The sequence below is a fragment of the Rhipicephalus sanguineus genome, chromosome 1 (genome assembly GCF_013339695.2).
Source record: "Rhipicephalus sanguineus isolate Rsan-2018 chromosome 1, BIME_Rsan_1.4, whole genome shotgun sequence".
Lineage (NCBI taxonomy): Eukaryota > Metazoa > Arthropoda > Arachnida > Ixodida > Ixodidae > Rhipicephalus > Rhipicephalus sanguineus.
Window position 1 is genome coordinate 50,769,837 of NC_051176.1, and position 24,776 is coordinate 50,794,612.

Below are 24,776 nucleotides of genomic sequence, written 5' to 3' on the forward strand. Positions count from 1 at the left end.
CAAAGCCTGTCCATCCCATATCACCCTTTACCGCCCCATTTGTCGTCTTCCCGTGAGCGCCCAACGCGAGGCGGCCCACCGTCCTTTGATTTACATCCATTCCTGATTGCACCTCTGACTTCATGCACACCACTGAGTTCCCAAATGTAAGCCCCGGAACCATCACACCCTTCCACAGCCCTCGAAGCACCTCGTACCTATTGTATCCCCATAAAGCTCTGTGCTTCATAATTGCAGCATTCCTCTTTCCCTTTGCTACCGATGCTTTCTCTTGTACCTCCATATATCTATCCCCCTCATTTACCCATACTCCGAGGTACTTGTACTCGCTTACCCTCGGTATTTTTTGGCCCTGTATTAATACCGTATGGTCTCCGTGATCATTGAATACCATCAATCCACATTTTGTTGCACTAAATCCTAGTCCTAGAGCCTCACACTCCCTTCCGCATATATCTGCCAGTCGCTGTATATCATCTTGACTGTCCGCAAATAAGACAATATCATCAGCATAAAATAGACCTGGAAGCTTCTGCTCAACCATCGCTCCGACCTGTTTGTGTGTTGGCCGTTCACAGTCGCCATCTACCGGAGTAATAAAAAAGCTCAGCAACACAAACGCCGCCGCCACACTGTTGCTCGGAGAATTCGTGGGCGCTCGTGGAGAACAAGAACAGGCTTGCGACGCACCGCACGCATACGTCGAACGCTGTCGACCTCTCAGAGCAACGTGACCATTTTCGTATCGGACCTGCAAGAACGTGCTGCTGTAGTCATGTCTGCACACTCTCCTGAGCACAAAGTGAGCACTAGCCGCAGCATACCGACGCGGCGGATTGTCATCAACGATGCGAGTCAGCTGCCTCACGACTACAGCTCGACGCCCGGGGGCACCATATTCTCCACGACGCCGGGAGGTAACCTTACCTTCTTCGCACTAACGCGGTTTTGCTTAGATATCTGCACGATGTGTATGACGAGTAGCACAGTGCACATGAAATGGGCGAATGCAGGTTCGCGCCGACTTTACATGTTTTCTAGCGGTTCGTTTTGCTCCACTTGGACGTGATGTGATATGACTGCTGCTCTTTTGTTTATTTATTTCCAAATATAGACTACTAAATACCCTGGAGGTGCTCTAATTTAGAATCGTTGCCGTTGCTTTTATATCCATTAAGTATGGTGTATTTGCACGGTGAGTTGATGACGCACCGAGCACAACGGTGTGCCATAATTTGGAGACGTCAATAAGTTCGAGACTCCTTTCTGCGAGCCGTGGAGAGAGCACGTGGTCGCCCTGCCGTCTCGTGCCGCACGGCTCTTCTCCCGTAAGTTTGAAGGTCATGTCACGAAAGGCGTCCCCCGAATGCAGTGACGCGTCGCGCTTGCGAGATCGGCTCAAAGTTTTCACTGAACCCTTTTTTTGCGCCAATTGCACTTGCTTTGCATTCTCTTGACTACACTCTACTCTTGACACTAGGTTTGTGCTCGTGAAACGCAACTAACGCCTAGCCATTCCTCGGGCGTTTCGAATGCAGTCATTTCCGAGTGTGTGTGTGCGCGCGCCTATGAGTCACCGTCACCTGTTCGTTTCATTTCGCGCTTTCAATATTTTTTAAAATTTGTTGGCCGTCGCTGCGGCGCGGAGATTACTTTTTTTTTTTCTTCAAATAAGGGGCGGCCGGCCGTGTTACTACGTAAGCGCGGCCAGCGCGCGTTTTCGCAACCCCGAGCTTATAGTACGTGCTCCGTTTTTCACTTAGGGCGTTCATGATACGGTTTCATCACACTCGCGCGAAAGCGAACGCCTCGTGCTTCCACCGTGCCCTGGCACTCATTCCTGCGTGGTTGCGACCGAGGCGACGAAAAAACGGCCTGTGTTGCAACTTCGCGGGCTCTCGTGCGTGTTCTGTTCGTGTCCCCCGGGCATTCAGTGTAGTAGACCTCGCCCATAACGCCCATAAGTCGCAGGTTGCAGCCTGCTTTCGTCCCATCTGGCTGTGTGCTGCTAGGGCTATGTAATTACTTGCGCTGGGCATCTGGGACTAAGCGGTGCGATCACGGAAGCGTAAGCTCGCGACCACCTTTCACGAGGAAGTGCTAGCTGTCATCAACGCGCCATGGCAAACTGAAGAGTGGTTCAGTGCGAGCGCTGCTTCTACGTAGTACGCTTAATGTGCACCGTTCAGTCCTTGCTTTCTGATGTTTCGAACAAGTTTGCCACTGATAACGCTTCGACGGGTCCCGTCGCACGGGCCCGTGGTTCGGCGGCGTCCTTGCTGTTTACGCAAATAATTGCGACCAGTGGGAGACTGTCAGGTAAAGAGTGTAATGCGCCGAAGAAGAGCGCAGCAGGCGTACGTATCAGTAGCAGTGGTGGAAAAATAACTAAAACAGTGTTCGCGGTTGTTATTTATGTTTTTTATTTCGGCGCGCCACAAACGAAGGAAACAATTACAAGGCCACCGCGGCCTAGCTCCACGCGGTCTATGTTCCTTTTAATGACGAATAAAGAAAAAAGATAAAAGGCCGCCGTAAATGCTTGGCTCCCCGCGTGTCAGTGCACCAAGCAGTTCCACGAGGCCGAGCAGTGTCTTTTTTTTTCTTGTTTTGCTTGATATCTCTTCTTTAAAACGAGGCTGTGTAGCGCTAGCGGAAAATTTCGACCAATAGCTCCTGCCCGGTCGAGTTGTGTTCAGCTGATAGACATCTGGCCGTACGCCAGCTGAGGCCGCTCAGTGGGGCCATGTAGCAGGAAACCCTCGTTCTTTCTGCAGGCTCTGCTTCGCGCGACGCGCTTTCTTCTGGCATCAGCCTTGTTTTTTTATGCATAGCAGTAGGCAGAATATGTGACATTTGAAGTATTAGCCAACTAGCTAGTCGGATTGGCACTTCAGTTATTGCAGGTGGCGGGGATCCAGGTGACGTGTTGGTCGGTGTATCAAGGTAGCTTGCTGGCATAGATTTATTTAAAGTAATTTAAGTTTCGGTGACTGTTGCCCAATGTGTGCTTCAACCTAACCTGACTTGATCATAAAGAAAGCACACGTTGCTGTTTTTGCCCTTTTGTCACGTTGTCGCTGGTAAACTGGAATGCGTGTTCATAGATTGGCCACGTATGTAGGTCAGTGTCGCTTTCAAGTGGGGATGACAGAATTTGATATTAGAGCTTAAAGAGTGCATGTTGATTGCTTCTAGAGGCAGGGAACGTAAACACCAGCTGCTGTGCAAGTATGAAATGACACGGGGAGGTGATCCACGTGGCAGTGTTTGATTGTGGTTACAGGTTGAACTTCTGCGAGAATAGCTGGTATACATAGCTCTTTTATACCTATATTGCAATAAAAAAATACTGGATCTTGTGTGCTTAAGAAATACTCAGACCTGTGTACATGATTTGGTTCATATTGTTGTTTTAACAGCAAAGCAGCTGAACTTGCTTGTTCCAGGAGGCTGCACAGTGGTTCTCTAGGTTTTTGTGCGCTGCTTCCTCAGGCACATTTAAAGAGGGTGCTTGTCAGTTTTGTTACTCTGTGTGGTTTGCAGTGCACAATAGCAAAAAATGCGTGCAGGACTTCAGGTTGTGTAGCTGTCTAGGGCTCGTTGGGTGTGAAGTGAATGCAGATTTGGTTTGTTGAAGGGAGCAGTTAAGGTATGACTGTATTCCACATTGTGTAACATTAGGTGTGGTGTCGTGCAGAGCTGTGGTGATGTTACTCAAAGGAAAGTGAAGGGCAAATACATTGTGAGCCAATTTCCCATTTTTTCTAAATGATTGTAGTACACTGCCTAAAAAATTGAGAAAAGAGCTAATATATGTTATGCAAATATCTGTGCTGAATGAGTCTCAGAAGACTGAGTTAGCACTTGCTCGGTCATTGGCGCATATTTCCCCTTTTGCACATTCGCGCAAAAGGGGAAGGGGGCCCTTGCTTGGGATTTTACGGTACTCTTTTTAAGCAGTGCCTTGCAGCCTCTGTGGCCAACATTTAATTGGTGAATGGTCCTCCAAGTAGGTTCATAGGCACCACCTGCTTAATTGGCTTGTTGTTTTCCTTTTAGCGTCCTAACTTACCGTACTAGAGTGGAATAGCGAATTAACTGTGCAATCAGTGCGAGTAATGTGGCTTTTAAGAGCGTTCTGCATCATCATCATCATCACCAAGGCTGTGTGTGGCACCATTTGCTAGGTTGAAATCAAGCCTTTTTTAATGACTCGGGGTTGCCTAAGGTGGCATCGAAACAAACAGCTGATCTCAATGTCAATGTCGAAACATACCCGACATTTTGTCCCTTCACTGTGAGATAACACTAAGCTATGGCTGATTTCACCACTTATTTCTTGCTGTCAGGGCAGTGGGCAAGTAGGAAGCGCTAGTGCAGATTGAGCCAGACTGTACAAGTACTGACTTGGTGCTAAGTAATCATTGCTATTGGCAATAACGGTGGTAATCTACATAATGTAATTCGTTGTACAATGTACACGTGAAATACACCAACATATCATGTATTGCTCTAACCTAGCATATACCAAACAAGCCGATAAGCCTCAATCGTGCCTATAAACAGGCAGTTACTCCTGGAACTAGGTTCTGCTTCACCATGATATGGCTTGTGTACATCTCTTATAGCTTTGGTAGCGATACAAGTTTTTAAAAAGATGGGAGTATAAGTGGGTGATATGAATTATGTTTCATATTGTACTGCTCCAGAACATTTATATACCAGTCGCAGCTTGTCGCATTATCGAAATTATAGCACATTGAATAAATTTGAAAATGTTCGAGTTTCTAACACTGAAAGAGCGGCTGAAACTTTGTAATTTGAATCTGCAATAAATAAGGATGTAATAGTCACATTTTGTAATTGTGATACTAGATTTCTGATGAGGTGGTATGCTGATCCATTTTGCTGTTGCATTGTATATTCACAGCTTGTTTTGTTTTTTGACATGGGAAGCGTAGGTGTGGTTTTTAGGATAAAACTGCATGGAAGAAAGACAAAACCCTATTGTGTGCAACCATTTGTCTTCATTTGAACCATGACTGATACAGTCATTAGGTGGGGAAGTTTAGCTTGTTTGCAATGCAGACTTGAGAATTGGCAAAATGACGGCCTCAGCAGGGGCTGTCAGTATGTCACAGGAAGGCTGTGTGTGAACCTTAATGTAGCATTTCCGCCTGCCTCATATTCATGTATTCTCTGGCTTACCAAGCCTATGCAACACCTTCAACAAGTGCATGGGAACATTATGTATGTGCATACTGTGTAGGAGCATTCCTCGCTTGTTGACATTTTGGGAGCCACATCTTGGAAGTCGGGCACGTAGTGGCCCTGTTCAACACAAGTGCTTGCAACAGCATAAAATGCCTGCTGACCTTTAGTGTCCGGAAAAGAGGTGCATTGCCTCAGTTCTCGTAACGTCCGTGTATGTGTTAAAAATAAATCTTGACATCTTGTAGTATTCTATTACACCTAATTCTGCACAAAAGAAATCTGTGAGATGAAGTTGCATAATTTTATCAATGATACATTGTGCAGCTCCCTTTATGTGGTGGAATTAAGTAGCAACACTTGTTTACTGAGGTTGTGCAAGTATCTAACATAAGTGCCCCTTCTGTATGTGTGTGCGTAACATACATACGCTGGTGACGCAGGAGCTTAGCACTGATAAGATCTGCAGGCAGTGATGGTGTGAACAAGCCACGCTAGTACATGTGACGAATGCTGAGCAGTTCTCATGGCATTGAGTTGGCGGCTTTCTCTACAGACAGCAGATGAGCGTACATTTACTGCTCATCAAGCTTCCCGCTGTTGGAAAATTCATTGAGGCTATTGCTGGTTCAATTACACATAGGTCAGAAGTTACAACTGCACATGCTGAGGTACAGTAGTACCGACTGTGGAGGCACCATGCATAGAAGCTATATGAGCGGTCGCCTTTGTTATGCCTCAGTGCCATACTAAAGTGAAGTTGCGTGAGAGCTACGTTTTGTGGATGAGCTTTGCTTAGGATGAGGGTGATTTTTTTTTTTCGGCCAATTGCTTCGCCTGTGGGCATAGATAGCTCATGGCCGAGGGCATACTGTTGCTGTTTTTGACGGGAATCTTTTGCTGTGGCACTGGGCTTTGCGGGGTCTGAAGATGAGCCGCTCTCGGAACAAACGGACACAGTCACACTGTCATTTTTAACTGCTTCTACAAAGGCAAGCTCGCTAGGAGAATCTAATACACAAATGGTAACACGCTAAATAACCAGATACAAATGCCAATGCAATACACAAAAAACAGCACACACAATGTACCGTGAATGTGGCGTCACCGACGTCACTCACTGCACGCGTTCGTGGGACCGAGCTGCGGATTCGCCCCCACTGACTCGTGCATGAGAGACGACTGTCCACGAATGCTGCCAAGCCCCAAAGAGACTCGCTGCTGTTCCCTGTACGCCCGCCTGTCCTCGACCCCGCCAGCTCGTCTAATCCGCAGGACTTTCATGCCATGTGGCAAAAACGTCCTTACCGGGGTCATAGCATGTCTACATACAGTTTAGAGACTTTTTAGATCGAAAAATACTGCTTATAAAATAACCATGTGCTTTTGGGATCAACCGCTGCACCTACAAACACTACGAAGGGCGAGTTTTCTGTTGCGCCGTGAAAAACTGGGTCGAGAAAAATCGGTTGTCGGTCCGTTTAACCCTTTGAGGGTCAATCCACTGTTTTTATTCGCCCGATGAGGGCGAATGAAAACTGTGAATGCATGCGTATCCATGAAGCATTTCATTAGAAGCACCGGTATGCATTCTATATTCTTGGTGGCTCTTCCGCCGCCATCTTGAATTTTGATCCATGACCGAGCAAGGGCCCCCCCTCCAAATCTTGTCGAATTGTCCTTCGCCGTTGGGGGTGGGCAGTTGCTCGGGATATTGCGGTAGTTCAGACGTACAAAAATAACTGCACGAAGTGGCGTTAAGTGGAAACATGGGGGGGGGGGGAGAAGCCACTTTTGGTGCCACAGAAATTGGGTAATTCCCACTACTCACCACTGGTCCACTAAAAATGAAGACTACAACAGTTAGCCCAACAAGCGGGTATTGCGGCCTATCCTGTGTGGCCTGCTAAGTTTGATTCAGTCAGCATCGTCTGGCTGTGCACGCTTTTGAGATGTCTCTCACTCATCAACATCCGAGTCTTAACTCATAAGTAACTCCTTGTATTACTGGCTGACATTTACTGAATCTGGTTCTGATTCGGCAGTCGAGCAGTGATTCGGAGGAATCACTGCGGCAGAGAAACCAACGTGCACCTCCATAGCGAAAGGAAACTGCGCGGGTGAGTGCACTGAGGAAAACCGTAGTTGTGTGCTCGTCCGAACAGTGAAAAGAAGTCCGAAACCTGTAATAATCCTTCGTCTTATTGTCAATGAGACGGAAGCGGTGTTTGAGAGTCCCCGAAATGGGAAACGCAACCACAGCGGCATCGTTTGTGACAGTCAGTGTGTGCGTGGAAACGGGTGCAATCACGTACCGGGGAGCAATAAACGAGAGAGTAACAAATCGGTCACATTTTGAAAGGTTCTGAACTGGAAAGCGATCAGTTTTGCGGCCGCAACTGGGAACCAGCTGAAGAATGAAACCGAAACTAGCCGGCGTACTGCTGTAGTAAAGCATATAAAAAAACTGAGAGGCATCGGTGCAAGGAAACATGCAGTGATATACATGTACAGTCGCGCTCAATATGACTTGCAACGCGGGAGCGCGTGGCCTCATGAGTTAAAAGACTGCGCATGACTTCCACTAGCCCTTATTTCCAAAACTAAACGCTTTTCTCGAACTCGGGGACGATTCCAGTTAAGAAAACACCATTTAGTTGCTGAAATGAGAGCAAGTTGATGCCATGCGCAACCTTTCAACTCACGATGCCACGTGCTCCCGTGTTGCAAGTCATATTGAGTGCGACTGTATGTCTTTGACAGTCTTTTGGCTGTTGCGGATGACGTACATATAAGTCTTTGACCCTCAAGGGGTTAATGGTCCTCCCCCCTCTCTTTGGTGCAGGTTCGCGCATCATCTATGACCGGAGCTTCCTGATGCAGATGCGCAACTCACCAGTGGCCCGAACGCCACCGAAAAACCTGCCTGTGATCCCTGGGGTGACCCTGTCCAGCAGCCCTGATGTCTCCAAGGCCAGTGGATCTCCCATGAAGCCCACAGAGAATGGTGCTTTGCCATCTCCGGCCAAGGGTGCCAAGCCTGGTGAGCCACTCGTGTTGTGCCTATTTCACACCCTTTTGCTGCTTTAATGTTATCTCTCTGCCGACTTTGAAGACTTCTGCTCTGACTCATGCATACAATATGTAAATATGTGCTAGTGTCACTACCTCTGAGTTATTGTGACACAAGGTGCATTTGAATAATGTAAAATGCATGGAAATGGGGCAGTGAAATGGCAGGTGCACTGAAGGGTTGCCAGGTCAAAACGACAAAATATAGCCAGAAAATTGGAAAAACCAGCCAGAAAGTAGCCACGCTTGTGTGAAAACAAAAGAATTATATGTTTATTTTTTTAAGTGATCAGATATACCAGCCATTTAGAGAAAATGTTAATATATGTACAGTATAAACACTTGATCAGAACTGCTCACTCTAGAAATAATTGTTGACTTTATGCTGTAAGAATTTTGCTCTTCATGCCTGACCATTCTTAAAAGGGCCGGAAGTAAGTCTTCGAGGCAAGAAATATGAATAAGGCACGAGTTGACCCAAAATCGCAATTGCTGGGATTCAAACATAAATTGTAGCGTTTACTTTCTCAGTCATTCCTTGTAGGATGATGTGTTGTGTGATAGGATGACCAAGTCCTGAATAACAGTATGAACTCATCATAATTGACACAAGCAGTTCTTAAAGCCTCTGATTTCTAATGTTGTTGACTGCGGAGCATCCTCGAAGCGGAATGCAGAGCGAATTGTGATAGGTTACACAACTGCAAGTTTGCCTGAAAATGAATTTTAAAGATTGGTAACAAGTTCCCAAATCGTGCCTTTGAATGTGGCCCACCCTGTGTTTCTGTCATAGCCTGCATCACTACCTCCCCAGAGCAGGCGGTTAAAAAAAGTGCAATCGTTCAGCACTCAAATTGGCACTAAAATTGCTGCTGTGAAGTTCCTAAGAACTGGCACAGCTCTATGCATAAATGGACGACATTGCCAGTTAAGTCTCTCCTAGCGCCAATGCCATTTATAGTAGCATTGTGTTTACGAGGGCGGTCCGATAAGTACTTAGCCTTCAAAAGAAAAACGAAAATTTTGGAATGGTGTGCATTTCTCAACATAGTCCCCTTTCAACTCTATGCACTTGACCCAGCGATCCTCCAACTTCTTGATCCCGTCAGAAAAATACGTTTTCTCCTGAGCTGTAAAGTAGGCTTCTGTGGAGGCGATAACTTCTTCATTCGACTCAAATTTTTGTTTGGCGAGTGACTTTTTCAAGTTAGGAAACAACAAGAAATCGCTCAGGGCTAAATCTGCAGAAATGGTGCGGGGCACCATTTCGTAGCCCAGTTCGACCAACTTAGCCATGGCGACGGCGCAGGTCTGAGCTGGCGCGTTGTCATGGTGGAAGAGCACCTTTTTCTTCACCAAATGTGGCCGTTTTTTTTGCAATTCGGCGTCGAATCGGCCCAGTAATTCGGCGTAATGGGGTCCTGTCACCGTTTTGCCCTTCTCAGGGTAGTCGACGAAGATCACACCTTGAGAATACCAGAAAATGGTGACCATCACCTTTCCGGCCGATGTGACAGTCTTCATCTTCTTCGGAGCACGTTCTTTGGGTGCAGTCCACTGTTTCGACTGTTCTTTGATCTCTGGTGTGTACCAGTGGGTCCATGTTTCGTTGACGGTCACAAAACTACGCAGGAACTCCTTCGGATTACGCTTAAAGGCCAACTCCGGCGATTTTTCGAGGTCGATGGATCTCAATGAAATTCGCTGGGTACGTTCCTTTGCACGTTTCCGTCATTTATGCCAAATTACAGGCTTGAGACATGCGCAGATTGTTTGCAAATGAATTTTAAAGATTGTCTGCAAATGCCCTCCTGGTTTCTCACAATTATTGGCAACATTGCATCTGTGACGTCAGTATTGGTAAGGCGGCGGAAGTGACGCAGCTGAGGGCACCGCTAACTTCGGCGCTTCGGCCGCTACAGCGAGCGTCTGCTGTGCACAAGGCGACAGACAGCGTTCGTTTGGCCGACGCTTCGCTGGTCGTCCCGGCTGTCACAGTTTTCATACTCTGCGCCGGCGTGACCGGCATGCCTTACAGGACTTCCGGTTCGTTCGTAACAACGTCTACGTCATACGTAGACAGTACACTCGGTTGTGTTTCGGTTTCGGTGTTGCGCTTTTTTGCTTATTTAAAATTATTCTCCAATTTACTGAGTATTTCTGCTATCGGGCCCGTAACAGGAGCGTCTCAGGAACATAAAAGCACCATTACTTTGACATGGCCAAAAAATCGCCGGAGTTGGCCTTTAAACAGCTTCAAACACTGCTCTGAAGTGGTCTCACAGACGTGCTTGTTGTCCGGAGTGAGCAAACGTGGCACCTACCACGCCGACAGCTTTCTCATGCCCAAAATTTCACGCAGGATATGACCCATGTGGTCGTGTGAGATGCCTACTGTCTCAGCTATCTCGCGCACCTTCAGTCGGCGGTCTGCCAATACGTGGTCGTGGATTTTTGCCATGTTATCGGCCGTGGTAGCCGTTTGCGGGGCCCCTGGGCGAGGCTCATCAAAAACAGACATGCAACCACGTTTAAACTCGTTAAACCAATTTTTGACGGTTGCCATCGAAGGAGAAGACTCACCGTAGACGGTATCCAGTCGCTCTTTGATTTCGCTGCGCGATTTCCCTTCCAAAAACAAGAATCGAATCACCGACCGATATTGCCCTTTTTCCATTTTTAACGGACACACGAAAATCACCTGCTTCCTCAAGCAGCCAAAACAAAACCGCGAGCCTGATTCAACTGGTTCTTTGCATGTGTCCCTCTAAGAGGGTGTACTCAATGTCAGTGTATGTCTCATGCGATAGCGTCGCGCTCTCGTGGTGAGGCTGAGTACTTATCGGATCGCCCTTGTACATTACACCGGGGCAGGTTGTGACGTCGTCATAGACATTGCACGATGTATCTACCCGGTTTGGTAGCTACATTGTGTAGCTACATCTTTTTTGGTTATTTAAAATTGTTGATGAATTTCTAGGCCAACTGCACCATCCTATCTGTTACAGAACTGTCGATACTATTTAAAAATGGCGATACAATGATATGGTTAAAAAAATGAGAGTTCCCCTTGAAAGTATAAAAGTCGCAAACGGAAATTTGGCTATCAGTGGTCCTTCAATATTTTCATGCATTCTGACATGCCAGTGCTCCACTCTTCGAGAGTGAGTGTTTCAGCACTGTAGAAGTTGTTCGGTCTCTCTCGCTCAAGGAACAATGGACACAGCACACCCTAGTTCAAACCAACGAAGTGGCATTTATTTTTACTTTTGTCATAGCAAGCTTGCGAGCTGAATGGTGCAAATAGTAGTTTGCCATCGTATTTATACAGTGAGTCCGCTAGTCGAATTATGCAACATAATACGGAATCGATTATGTTTGATTCGCTGCGGGAGGGAGTTCGTAGGGACGATCAGAGGAGTAGCCCCACACACTCTCCTCATCACGCGCGCGAGAGACTTCCATCTGTGACCAGCTCCAAGTACCAAGAGGGTGAGCACCATTCCGCATGTTCCTGCGCATCCTTTCCAACAAGTGGCACCACCACGGGAACACAGTCATCTCTCGCACGGCGGCAACTACGCTGACATGACTGTGTTTCATGGCAAGAACGGCAGCTCGAGGGGCACAGGCCTGCCTGCCCGCCTCGTGCACACCCGCACGCACAAGCAAGCTCTCGCCTCGCAGTCTTCGAAGCTTCGAGTGCGCCATGCGCAGCACCACCGCTTCGTGCTCCGTCATCGGCGGGGCAACCGCATAAGATGCATGCGGCTTCTGCTTGTGCCAAAATGACAAAATTTGGGGCAAAATTCCTAGGTTGTCGGTGGCGAAGATTCATTATATCAAGGGTGTCTGGCGCTGCCACTTTGTTACATAGGGGTCGCAAATACATGTGCTTTTATGAAGTAACGGTGGGGAATATAAAAACTTTGCAATATCGAGGAATTCGTTGTATGAAGGTTTGTTATAGGCAGGTTTAACTGTATTGGCGTAGTTTAGGCAGCTTGTGCTGTAGAATAGTTTGACAAGCTGGCATTTCTTTTTTTTTTTTTTCCAGAAGGCTCGGGTGACGAACCACAGTTTGCAATGGACATCTAGTCCGACCAACAAGTGCCAAGCTATTTCTTTGACGTGCCTCAGCCAAGTGCCCCCACCTCTTTGTATTTTTCATGTTGCTGCAGTACAGACAGTCACCAATGTCAACTGGTGGCTGGATTGCCTTGCTGCATTGTTTGTTTTGTTTACTTTGGTGAGCACGACAAGCAAGTGGGCGCACAATTTTTTTTGTCTCGTTTCTTTGGTGTGTGAAAACGTGGTGCCCAGTTAAATAATAATGGGCTAGCAACAATGTGAGAACGTCATCTTTAATTAAAGGACATTTTTCTCGTACGTTTGCCTGCAGAAGAAAGCAGCATAGTGTGCACTCAATGAGTGTTTTTTTTTTCTTTTTTGGTTATTGTTCTCTCGCCAACGAAACAAATGCCTGCAATTGCAGCCTGTGGAAGATTGCCTTCTCTTGTTCCTCATCGGGCTAGATGATGCATCGTTTTTTTTTTTTTTTTAAGGTTGGGCGTAACATCTTTTACTTTTTTTACATCACTTCTTACTGCGGTACCACAGGCGCTGTATTCTTTTAAAGGTTTGCATAGGGATCAGCAAAAAATACAACTAAAGAAAGGTGTGTGGCTCATCTAAAGTGGGACTTAGGTGTCCCATTGCTTAAGATACAAGTGCACTTCGTTGACTTCAACTTTGTATTGCTCAGTCTTTAAAGTTTGTAGGGGAGGGTGAAGGAAGTGTGTGTGGTTTTGTTTTTCATTTAATAGGTTGTGCCATATGAGCACATTCACAAATTTTTTTGCTAAAAGTTTGAGTGCTGTGTGTTGGTTTGCCACCAGTGGTGGAGATATTGGGTTCTCTCTGATTTGTGGGTTTAGTCTGTCCATTGTGTTTGCAGACCAGTTCCACTGTTAAGTGATGGTCCTCAAAAAATTGAACTGCTTTTGATTTAGTTGCTGATGTGGGTATCTTATTAGGTACCAACTGATCTGGTTGGTCTAATTACAGCCTAACTCTGTGAGCCATACAGATGTGTGCATCTAATTGGTGTTGCAGCTCTGTGCTCATTTTGATTCTAGCTGCGACTGCAGAAAGCTTGCAATCATGTGCATGTGCTCGCATTTTTTTCCAACTTCATATTGTGCTTGGAAAAGTGTATTGAAAAGCCTGGGTTGAGCATGCTAAATAAGTTGCATTGGTGATACAGATTTCATAGAAATCTTTTTGTTGTTGTTGTAATGCACCAAACAAAGTCAAAGGTGCAAAATTGTTTTTCTTTGACTTTTTATTTTTTTTCACCAGTGTGGTGAACATTTAACTATGACACACGTGCTTGTGCCATCTCAGATTTTATGTAATGTTCTTTCTTAAAGGAGATGGCTTCATGTAGCTTGACATTGTTCAGTAGTGCCACGGTGCTTGAGACGGGTGGGAAGAAATGTCAATGGCAGGGTTGTGCAGTGCTTGGTTTCTTGTTGGCCATTTCCTTTTGTTTGTATTGTTCAGATGTGCTTTTGGAATTAAAATTCTAGAAGACACGTTTTCCAAAAGTTTGTTGGCTAAATAAAAAAAATACAAAAGTTCATGACCTTGTTATTATTCAGCCAGCTGACAAAGAAAAAATGCAACAAGCTAAAAAAAAAAAAAAACTGATTCAATGAATGCTGAGGTTTTAGCCTCAACTCGAGCGTTGCTTCACGTATATAGGTCAGTATATAGGTCAAATGTCTGCGTGCTGCAGCATGTGCAAGTTCGAGGAGGTAACTGTGCTCATTGGTGCAGTCTGTATATGTGCATGAAGATGAAAAGCTGTCTTCATAGCAGTGAGCCACTGTTCACATGCAACCAGGTGTGAAGATCCAGCAGTGAAATTTGCTGCAAATGTGCCAGCTTGCATAAGAAGCCCATAGGGCAAATGTGGTGGGTTCCCAGCTGAAACACTATTGTTTGGGAAAAGGATTGATCAGGCACTTCCAGTTTGCAGCTGTTGAACAGTCCTCTGGCATGACACATTTGGACAGTGTAAATCAAAACAAGACAGCAGTTCAGGAGAATATGGAGGCTTGAAGAGGTGAATTCTTGAGCAGAGGGTGTCGCTGGAGCCAATGTTTCAACAAGCAGACTGGTCTTCAAGGCAGCATTTGCCGAAACATTGGTTCCAGTGACATCCCCTGATCAAGGATTTTTCATTTGGACAATGCGACACTTGAGTGCTGTGCCTAGAAGCCAATCAGTTTTGCTATCGCTCTCAACTCTATTACTCTCAGTGTGTATGTGCCAAAATACAAAATATCACAGTCGTGGACTTCGGCCACATTTGGGAATGCCAGAGCACTGTTGTCCAGTTAGCCATGAGGTCTCGGTTGTATCATTTTGCATAACTTTCTGGTTCTTTTGACATGCTAAAATTGCCTCAGGATAGTCTGGGTGGACCTCTGCATGGTTTATTCCAGAATGGATTTTGCCATAAGGGTTGCAAAGAAAGGAAAGGAAAAGCTTTATGGAAGTATGAGTCTTTCCGTAATGCATAGACCTATGACATCTTGTATATATTTCCACACTACTTCCCTCGATTAACATGTTTAGGCAACTATACTTCAATGCACTGCATTTTCTATTGCATCTAGAATGTGTAGGGTAGTAAAATTTTTGGATACTTGTTCATCTAATGGCCTTGAGATTAGCAAGTTACTGAATAAAGGTATGTTACAGATCATGAGACGTCACAGAATATACTGTGCAGCAGCAATCACTCTAAACTAGAGCAAACTGCATCAAATAAGGAAATATGCAAAATGGAGGAATGAAGGGCGTGAGCAGCTTTAGGTGACACTGTTACACTACGGCGGCTGGATGAAAAAGCACACGCTTTTTCATCCAGCGACCATGGTTACACTGTGCAACCATTTCACCAGGGTGATGCATGCAAGTTCAGCAATATCGCAGTAAGTGAAGGTGGCAGGTAGCACAAGAGCACATTCTATATGCATGCAGGTGTTTGTGTGTGTGTGTGTGTGTGTATGTGTGTGTGTGTGTATATATATATATATATATATATATATATATATATATATACTTTTCCCAAGGTCTGATCATTGGTCACAAACCTGGGACTTAGCAGTAAATAGAAATGCAAGTTGCGAACTTATGACACAGCAAAATCTCATTGCAAGAGACATGGTTCCAAAGAGACACTTGAGAATGGTTTGGTTGGTTTTACTATTTTCGCCATATTAACATCATCGCATACAAGGGACAGGGTTACAAGAGACACTCTGTTACTAAAGTTTTGGTTCCCTAGAGTAAATTCCTCGCTATTTAGAAAAGACAACCCCGACACGCTCGGGAAATGCGGCCGATGTCGTCGTGCCAACCAGTATGCGCTGCAATTTTCCTTCCTCTGGTTGGATTCTGTTCAATTCTGCAGCTGGATTGTATTCCTCGCATGACTGAGACTACAAATTGCACTGAACTTTCTGTCATTATGCTTCTATAATTGCTGTCGCACTCCCACACACACTTTGCAACAGAGTACCATTGAGTTGGATTTCCACCACAGTATTTGCCGCGCTGGTTGCTTAGTGTGCTGGTAGTAGTCAGACTCCAGAACCATCTCTGTTTCCACAAGATGGCTGTTAGAATCATCGGGAGCCGTACAGCACCAAGCAGACGCTGGTGGATATGTGACCGACGAGGTTGTCTTGCTGTGTATCTACCACGTCGGGACTTTGGTGCTGATGTTTAAGAAAATGACCTAGTCAGACTCATTGTATTTATAATTTGGGTTACAAAAAACATGTTTTCTGGGTCCCATGAGTGTCTCTTGTAATGAGGTTTTACTGTAGTTTCTTAAGTGCAAACATACTTCCAGAGTTGGTCTCCTGACGCGTGTTCTTGGCATGTTCAGGCACAGCACTAGAGGCTGTGCATCGTTTCAGGACATAAGTTGTACTACCTGACATGTTTCAAGTTAAGGGTTTAATTCACAGTTGCAGTGCTCTGCCAACTGAACTACACCTGTATGGCAGCTGCAACTCTGCCTGCATATCATTAGGATAGGTTAACAGTGCCACTCGTGGCCATGGTGGCATACTTAGAACGTCCAGTGAACTGCAGGTGGCTCATGGACTGCTCAAGAACTTGGAAACTGGCTAAAGTCTCCTTGCAATAGGCCTAAGGAATGCTGAGAATCAAAGATTTCGAGGGGAGGGGGGGAGTAGGGTGGCTGATTGATACAAATATATAGCTATATCTGTCTGCACTATTGTCTAGATGTCTGAGAGCACCCAGTTATCATAATGAATAGGTTGTGCAAGAGCAATTCAGCGTTGCCGAGAGCTTAAATAATCTGCAACTAGAATAATGATGAGGATGTACCTTCAGCTCCAGTTACCAGCTGCATTTTGTTCTAGACATGTAAACACACTGCTGGAATGAACTATGCATAAATACACTTTCAATTTTGACGACAAGAATGAATGAATTTGTCTGCCTCCAATAATGTGCACAGTTAGTCCGGCTCTCCTCCCGGGCCACCAACTCTCTTGGTCACTGGCGATGCTGTTTCGGTCACCCACCTCCCCCCTCGCTTCTAGGGCCATTTGGACATGAACGTCCCTGTTGCTCATCATGAAGTCGTGTGGCTCACCTAGTGGCTCCTATGGGGCTCACAATCTTCGTAACTTCTCTGCACCATTGTGCAATGTCATTGTGGCCAATCACTGGCATACGCTAGTGGTTGGCCACAATGAGAACCAAGAAAGCTGGTAAAGTATCTCCAGTTCATATATGTCCGTTAGAGGGACACTTTCAAGAAATGTTACTTTCGTTTGTTTAGCAGTAGTCACACTTTTCATTCTTGAATTTTGCATCAGTACCCTGCTGCAGATCTCAAACTATTAGGAACTGTTCCTGCTCTTTGTTTACCAATTAACTATAATTGGATACAAGTTAAGTCCGGAGAGGCCTCGCCCAGACGACCGAAGAGTGGCAGCCAATCGCCTCCGCAGCTAAAGACTTGTGCACTTGGCAATGTCCGCCGAAGGCGGCGTCGCCGGCAGTTTGGCTCATGACGTCAATCTGAAGTGCACACCCATTGGTGCAGGCTTGTGTGTATCCGCCTTTGAGGAGGAAATGCCGCGGACTTCCAAAGTTGCATCCGACTATAGACCCAACTAAGCCTTACATAAAGGCCCTTTCAAAACCGGTCGGTTGGTTTATGGAGTCCAAAACGTCCAAAAGCGACTCAAGCTACGAGAGATGCTGCAGTGGAGGGCTCCGGATGATTTCAACCACCTGGGGTTTATTATTTGTTAACACGCACCGAAGTCGCAGAGTAGACTGGCCTCTAGCATTTTGCCTCCATCGAAATGTGACCACTGTGGCCGAGATCGAACCGACGTCTTTCAGGTTAGCAGCCTGGAACCGTAACCACTGAGCCACTGCGGTTGCTTCCTGTCAAAATCTGGGCCACAGCAACCTCGTAGCGCAATTTCAAGCCAATGCTGCCACAAACTCTTCCTAAGCCTCGGCTCATGGCCAGCGCAGCTGTTTTGCTGATTTAGAAGTGCAATTTACAAATATAGCTTAATAAACAATTTTCTTAAGTGTCCCTTCTATGGCATGGCTTACAGTTTGCCTAGCAATTTGCTAATCGAGCTAGCAACTGCCAGCACAACTATTTTGCACCCACTGCTAAAGAATAGTGCTAGAGATTGTGCAGCCATGTTTCAGTGCCACGACAATGATAAATTTTTAGTGCAAGGGCCAGTGATGGCCAAACAGCACCATGACGCTTGGTGATGAATGGCCATGTGACATGGTTGTATGTTGAACCAAAATGGCTGCTGTAAATGGCGTAAATATATAGCTAGTAAAATTATGTCCATGGGTAACAAGTGCTATGACTAAATGTTATTAATGAATGACTAATTACAAAACATCTAACAGAGACAAAGAAAGAACATACATGGACAAGTGCACGGATCATACCAACTGGCCCAAATGTCTACAGTAAGTTACAAAAAAATTTTTAATGACACCAGCACTAGTGCCTCAGAAGAGCCCTTGGGCACAAGGGCTGGGAGGTATGTGCTACAAATGGCCAAATTTATCCAAATATATATTGTGTTTCAGCTAAAAGCTTCAATGCTGAGGGTCATTGCTTGAAAATAATGCTGGGTGCAGTGGTACATGATGACGGTAAAGGGAAAGTATTTACTTTTTTCTTTCTGGTTCCACTTCTTGGCACTAACAAGAACGTGAAGGACTGCAAGTCTTTCCATACCTACTGCGTGTTGTAGGGTCAGTTCCAGTTGGGCAAGAAGGCTGGTTACCGTAGGTGTGCCCTTTTCTTAATCTGCAAATCTGACAGTTCTCTAGTTTGGGTTTTGTAACATATATTTTGATACCCAAATATTCCATCGCCTTTTCCATTACATCCTTAAAGGAGTACTGACACGATTTTGAGACATTGCAAAAGGGACATTTTCCGTTTCCTTGGTATGCAGTGTCAACGCTGTCCACACACTGGTGTCGGAGAACTCGTATTAAATATTTTAATTTGACTTTGAAGTTTTCGTTGCTGAGCATCCGCAAGCCACCCCCACTGCAATGGACATTATCCCGACGAGTCAAGACGGTTCCCTCGAGTTTGCGAGTTCTGCATCCTGCATGCGGCCTAAATTGCAGAAATCACTGTCAGGGTCACTGGACGACAGTTCACTCGTTGTTTATGTGCACCACGAGCAGATAACGGATTTGCCGCTAGTACGTCGCGAGTTTCTGTATCCCCATGATGTCATACTGATATGAAACGTCACTGAGAAGCCGCCCCCTCTATATCGAAACCGAAAGTGTATTTTTAAGGTAGCAGTAATTAAAATATATACGATGCATTCCCAGGTGCCACAATACTCGTTTTAGGTTTCTCGACACCAGTATTTTTATTTAGAGGAACAATCCGAAAATTTTTAAAATTCGTGTCAGTACTACTTTAACAAAGGCTCAAGGTCAGTGGCAGCTATGGGTGAGCTTAAGTTTGTGTCACCGAAAGTTGCTGACATAGCTTTCCTGTCAGCAGCAAAGGTGCCCTCGTAGTTGCCCTCAGTGCCTCTGTGGCCAGGCACCCAACACAGGATAATTACTTGTTTGCACATTATAGGCCGAGTCCAGCAAGTTGTATAGTTCATAAATAGGATTGTTTTCATATTTCCATTAAGGCTCTGCCAAAGCTCGGAAGAGTCAGTGAATGTGAAAGCTTTATAGTGATAGTAGTTTACGTATAAGTTTACACAACAGAGAGGATAGCATGTGCTTGTGTGGTAAAAGATGCTCGTGTGTGGATTTACTGCTCCTGACGTTGGGCATGACTCTGCTAGGGCTGCACGAGAAACTCCTCTGGAAGACTTCGAAGCATCCGTATAAAGTTCCGCACAGCAGTACTTTACCTGACACTAAAAAAAGTGGCAACGTATAGGTGCACGTTTTTATATTGTGACAAAAGACATGCCACTCTGCCATTCCCAAGGTCGTTCAAGGGGAGTCAGAGTGATTAAAGCTGTTGATGGGGAATGCCAGTTTCTTCTGCCAATTGTTTCAAACACACCGAGGAGTTTGGGCAGCTACGGTGTAGTCTTGCAGAAAACAAGCAGAGCACAGCTGAGTGACGTGGTTGCTTCCTATCCAATTTACAATTGGAAAAAAAATGTTCTGTGTAGATGTAAAGACAATTCATTGCCCTGCTTTTCACAGAGTACATGCTTTTCACAGGGCTTGTCATAAAAGTGCCTATTTCCAGATGTATACTAAGGTTGTAGACTGTGTGAACAACTTTTATGAGAGCAATGTCCACAGTGGAATGGTACACCACGGCACCATAGTCGAGACGAGCACACAATACTTATACACGCTAAGTAGACGCCACCTGTCACTGCCCCATGTTCTAAACAGGGGCAGAGTATTTTCATAGACTTCAAGTACTTTGCTTTCAGATATTTCAAATGGAGGATAAGAGTTTTGTGTCCAACATGATGCCTAAAAATTTCTGTTCAAGGCTGACCAATAGGCGTTCTCCATTGAGGTCAGTAAGAGGTTGTGGTAATATACCTATAATATACCTATAGCTTTTTTGATGTTTTAATTAACCATCCTCATCCACCCACTTTGAGAGTTTTAGCCAAGTAGCAGATGTCGCTATAGACGCCAATATTGTACTACCGGAGAGCTATCTGTAGATCATCCACATAAACTGAGTAGAAGAGTGGGCGAGGAATGACAGAATGTAGAGTTCATTTTTACAGTGAAAAGCCTACAGCTGAGCATGCGACCCTGTGGTACACCCGTCTCCTGTATCAATGGTTGTGAATGTGCATTGCCAACTCAAACACGAAATGTCCTATCATACAGGCAGCTCTTAATAATGCTCGGAAAGTTACCACGAATACTTATTTTAGAAAAATCTCAAATACATCCGAAGTGTCACATGCCTTCTCCATATGAAGGAGAAGGCATGCATATGTACAGATAAAAAAAAATGCTGTTTGTAGATATGCACACCCCAGATATCTGTCCATGAGGACAAGCTGGTCTGTCATTTATCTGCCTTCTCTAAAACTGTATCAGTATGGGTCTAATATTTTGTTGATTTCATGATAATGGAGCATCTGTCTCTTTACCACTTTCTCAGAAGTTTACATAAGCAGCTTGTTAATGCCATAGGCCTACAACTATTTGCCAAAGTATGGTCCTTACCCTGTTTCAGGATTGGAATTATAATGGTCTCTCTCCAAGTAGAGAGGATGTGGCCAGGTCACAGAGCGTTGTAGAGAGGGAAAAAGAGGGTTTTTTGTATTTGAAAGGGCAAGTGTTAACATTTTATATATTATTACATATTTAGAACATGGGGCAGATATGTTGCAACAGTTTATTTGTGCCTCAAACTCTGCTATGCAAAATGGCCAGTTGTACACCTCGAACGTTTTCAACATTTTCATTCCAGTGGCTGCCATTCTATTTGTGCTTTATATCTTTGAAATGTTTTAGTGGATGTGTCCAAAATGTCTGCCCTGTAAGTTCGCCTGGTCTTCCAAGCTACCTCCCCAAGCAATAATTAAAGTTAGTGAGTGTGAATGTCAGCCCTTTCTCCTGTTCACTTCATCCCAGACCGAAGTGTCAACCCTCCCCCCTAGGAAAAGTCTAGGTGGGGGGGGGGGGGGGATGACACCACCCCCCTCTTCCAGTAATTGTTCTGATGTGCAGTATTGCAGGCACTGTAACTGTAGCTGATGACAAGGCAGTCAAAAGGATCGCTAAGTGATGCTGAAGAACTTCCTCCATAATGTGTTCACCCCCTGTAAGACCTTTGTCTCATCCGCGCGAGATATAATTACAGATGTATACTATTGCCATTTCTCTCTTTTCACTGGTTGGCACATTCTCCTTCCGTGGTGTTTCCTATGCTTCCAAGTGACCAGCTTTTCCAGCTATTGGAGAATCGCAAAGCCATCCCCATGCCTTGTTCTGCTTCTTGCACGCATTTCGGCAATCATCATTCCATGATGGTTCACTGCATTTGCTGAACGATTAACTTGTTTCAGGAATGCATTTGAGTGCGGCATCAATAGGAAAAGCCGTAAGGTACTGAACAGCATCATCTTTGCTTAGAACACACATGTCGGCACACAATATAAGACTAATATTTTGGGACTGTTCCCGATCAGCTGAGTCATTCTTCAACTGAGTAACTTGTAGAGGACATTCATTCGATTTTAGTGTACACAGACCTATTGGAAAGTGGCTGCTTCCACATTCCATCCGAGATGAGGTATATGCGTCGGCAATGCCAAGACCTACAGAGGAATGCAATTTGTTTGCGAGACTACAACATATAGGTTCCTTCCTATTAAGAGACATTCGCCAATAGAAAAAAAAGATTTCAATTAGATGACCTCGTGTATCGCAGCAAATATTGGCTACTGCGTGCACTTAAATCTCCAAAAACCAGATAAGGTTTGGGTAATTCATATATTAATCACTGAAATGCTTGTTCGTGAAACTGATAGCATGAAAGTATGTAGGGAAAACACATGGTAACAACTTTGTTGAGTACAACTTGGACAGTCACTGCCTTTAAAGCTTTTTGGAGTTGTAAATGTTGACATGCTATACTATTATGGAGTATAACTACACCACCAAATGATGCAACAGCATCATTGCAATCTTTATAAAACAATAATATACTGATGAAGAAAGTTTGAGTGTTTAGATTTTAAATTGGTTTCCTATACACACGGCACTCTTGGAGCGAGTTCATGACGCTCTTGAACATCACGAAGGTTTTAGTGTCCCGTTGCAAAATTTGTGCATCCATACCGAATAAAAAAATGGTGCTGTGTGCACAAAGGATGCATTTCTTTACACTACAGCCATTTTGAATTTTATAATTCTGGTTTAATCTTTTTTTTTTTCAGTGGTCGAAAGAATCACTGCAAGACACTTTGCCCTTAGCATGCCGTTATATGCTAAGCATGAAAATGTTTTCAACTTTTGACCATTCATTAAAATACAGGAAGAAAAAAAAAACCCAGGGAGATGGCCATTTCAACTTTAAAATCTTGGTGCAGCAGTCCACTATCATACAAGGATCTGTGGACATTGCTATGCAAAATGCTTTAAGCTATGCTTACAGAGGATGAAATCTGCTCCGCCCAAACCGTCTTACCTCATGGCTGCAACATGAAGAGCAGCAGTAGTGTACAGGAAGTGTGTGCGTATTCAGCGGACATTTCAAAAGCTAGTTGATCAAGGTGCTTCTAGGCAATGAGCAAAGCTTATTGAACTGTTTGAAGGGAGCTGATAGCTCCATTCAAACAGTTCAATAGCAGGACAAACAGTCAGATCACAGGACAATCAATGTGTGACTTGCTGTGGTGCTGCCTGCAAAATTGGCAGTTAGCCTCAAGTAGTTCATGCTTTTCTTACAAGTATAGGACATACCGTGCTAAGCTATGCTATTAAAAGGGGGGGTATTACACTACAATGAAAAATAATTAAATTTAAATAATGGACCAAACAGTTTGAAATGGACAGGTGCAGCAATTATCCACAGCCAGCCCGTTACGAGTAAATCTTTTAAGGAATGCATGCTTTGATATATTTGTTTAGAAGTGCCACAGATTTGGTTAGTTTTTTATAGTACTCAGGTTTGCACAGACAAAGATTAGTATGATCCAGTCCAAAGTATTGAACCAGTTTCTTTTTACGGCACACAAACTCTACTGCTTGAATAACAAGACAGGTTTAAGAGTCCAAATAGGAAAACTTTGCATTAAGTTGCTCTAATCTCGGACTTTATTTTGGAAGATGGCTGTAATCAGTGGAGGCAGTAAAAGCCAAGTCAGTGCAATAAAGATGCGAAATGGTGGTTTTTTTTATTGTATAGGGGCAGAGATGAGAAAATGCATGAAAATTACCACTGTGACAAAAGTTTCATAAACCAATTCAGTATCCTCATAGAACTTGCTGTAGTTGCAAAACAGAAGCCTATTAGCACTCAAGGCATGACCACAAGCTAGGACTTGAGTGTCTTTCAGCACCACTTCTGACGCATCCAATGCCAAAATGCATCCAATTAAGTAGTACTCTTGTATTTATGTTGCACTGATTCCTTGAAAATACAAGTTTTTTTTTTTTTTTTTATAAAGTTACCAGCTGAAGAAAGCACCTCACGTTTCTTAAATTTTGCTGCTATAAATAACATGTCACCATACAAAACTGTTTATCCCATAATCTTCTAACATTTGACATTATTATGATTTGATATGAAAATATATATGAAGGGAAAATAAGGAGGCAGCAGGCTGACAAGTGTCACCAAGAGGGGGGGGCGCAAAGCCAGGTGCCTACTCTTTCAGGAGGAGAAAACAAGCTGAAGCTAAGATGAAGGGAAGTAAGATGAAAGAAATAACAGATGACAGGCCACACAGGCGGCAAAAGTAAAGTAAACCAGGTCACTCTGGCACAGAAAAAAAAAATATGAAGCAAATATGCTTGGAAGTCAAAATCAATTTCATAATGAAAAGTTAGCAGGGAATGCTACGCCTCGTCACGTTGAGAAGCACACCCACTTGTTAAGAGGCAATCGTCCAGGGTCATAAACCTTAGTCCACTGTTGCAAACAGCGGAAGCACTGATTAAAGAAATGACACCTCTGCAGGCTTGATATTTTATTTCCGTCATAGCTATGCATAGCAATCAGCCTCCTTCAATAATCTCACTTGTAATTTCAAAAGTTGCAATTCTTTAGCATCTTGGTGTTCATACAAGTTCTTGTAGTCATTTTATATACAAGGAATGCCAGCCCGCCAATCTGTAAAGTGCATACTACATTACAACAATGCCTCGTTACTTTTTGTTCAACTCTGAACAAACAC

The 24,776-nt window shown here is 44.5% G+C and overlaps 1 protein-coding gene across 2 annotated transcripts; it reads left to right on the top strand.

Annotated features, from left to right (window-relative positions):
- The first annotated feature begins 626 nt into the window (after window positions 1–626).
- Window positions 627–13,920, top strand: LOC119391306 (eukaryotic translation initiation factor 4E-binding protein 1). Of its 2 annotated transcripts, none has more exons than XM_037658996.2 (3): window positions 627–917; window positions 8,060–8,257; window positions 12,347–13,920. In XM_037658996.2, the coding sequence occupies exons 1-3, from the start codon at window positions 776–778 to the stop codon at window positions 12,382–12,384; spliced, it is 378 nt and encodes a 125-aa protein (XP_037514924.1). In that variant the 5' UTR covers window positions 627–775; the 3' UTR covers window positions 12,385–13,920. The 2 variants fall into 2 exon arrangements, with proteins under 2 accessions (XP_037514924.1, XP_037514917.1); XM_037658989.2 differs by having other exon boundaries at window positions 629–917; window positions 12,344–13,920.
- Window positions 13,921–24,776: the final 10,856 nt, after the last annotated feature.

Coding starts and splice junctions, on each gene's coding strand:
- LOC119391306 (XM_037658989.2), top strand. CDS start 776: ATGTCTGCACACTCTCCTGAGCACAAAGTGAGCACTAGCCGCAGCATA. Junction 918..8,059: donor ATTCTCCACGACGCCGGGAG/GTAACCTTACCT, acceptor TCTTTGGTGCAG/GTTCGCGCATCATCTATGAC. Junction 8,258..12,343: donor GGCCAAGGGTGCCAAGCCTG/GTGAGCCACTCG, acceptor TTTTTTTTCCAG/AAGGCTCGGGTGACGAACCA.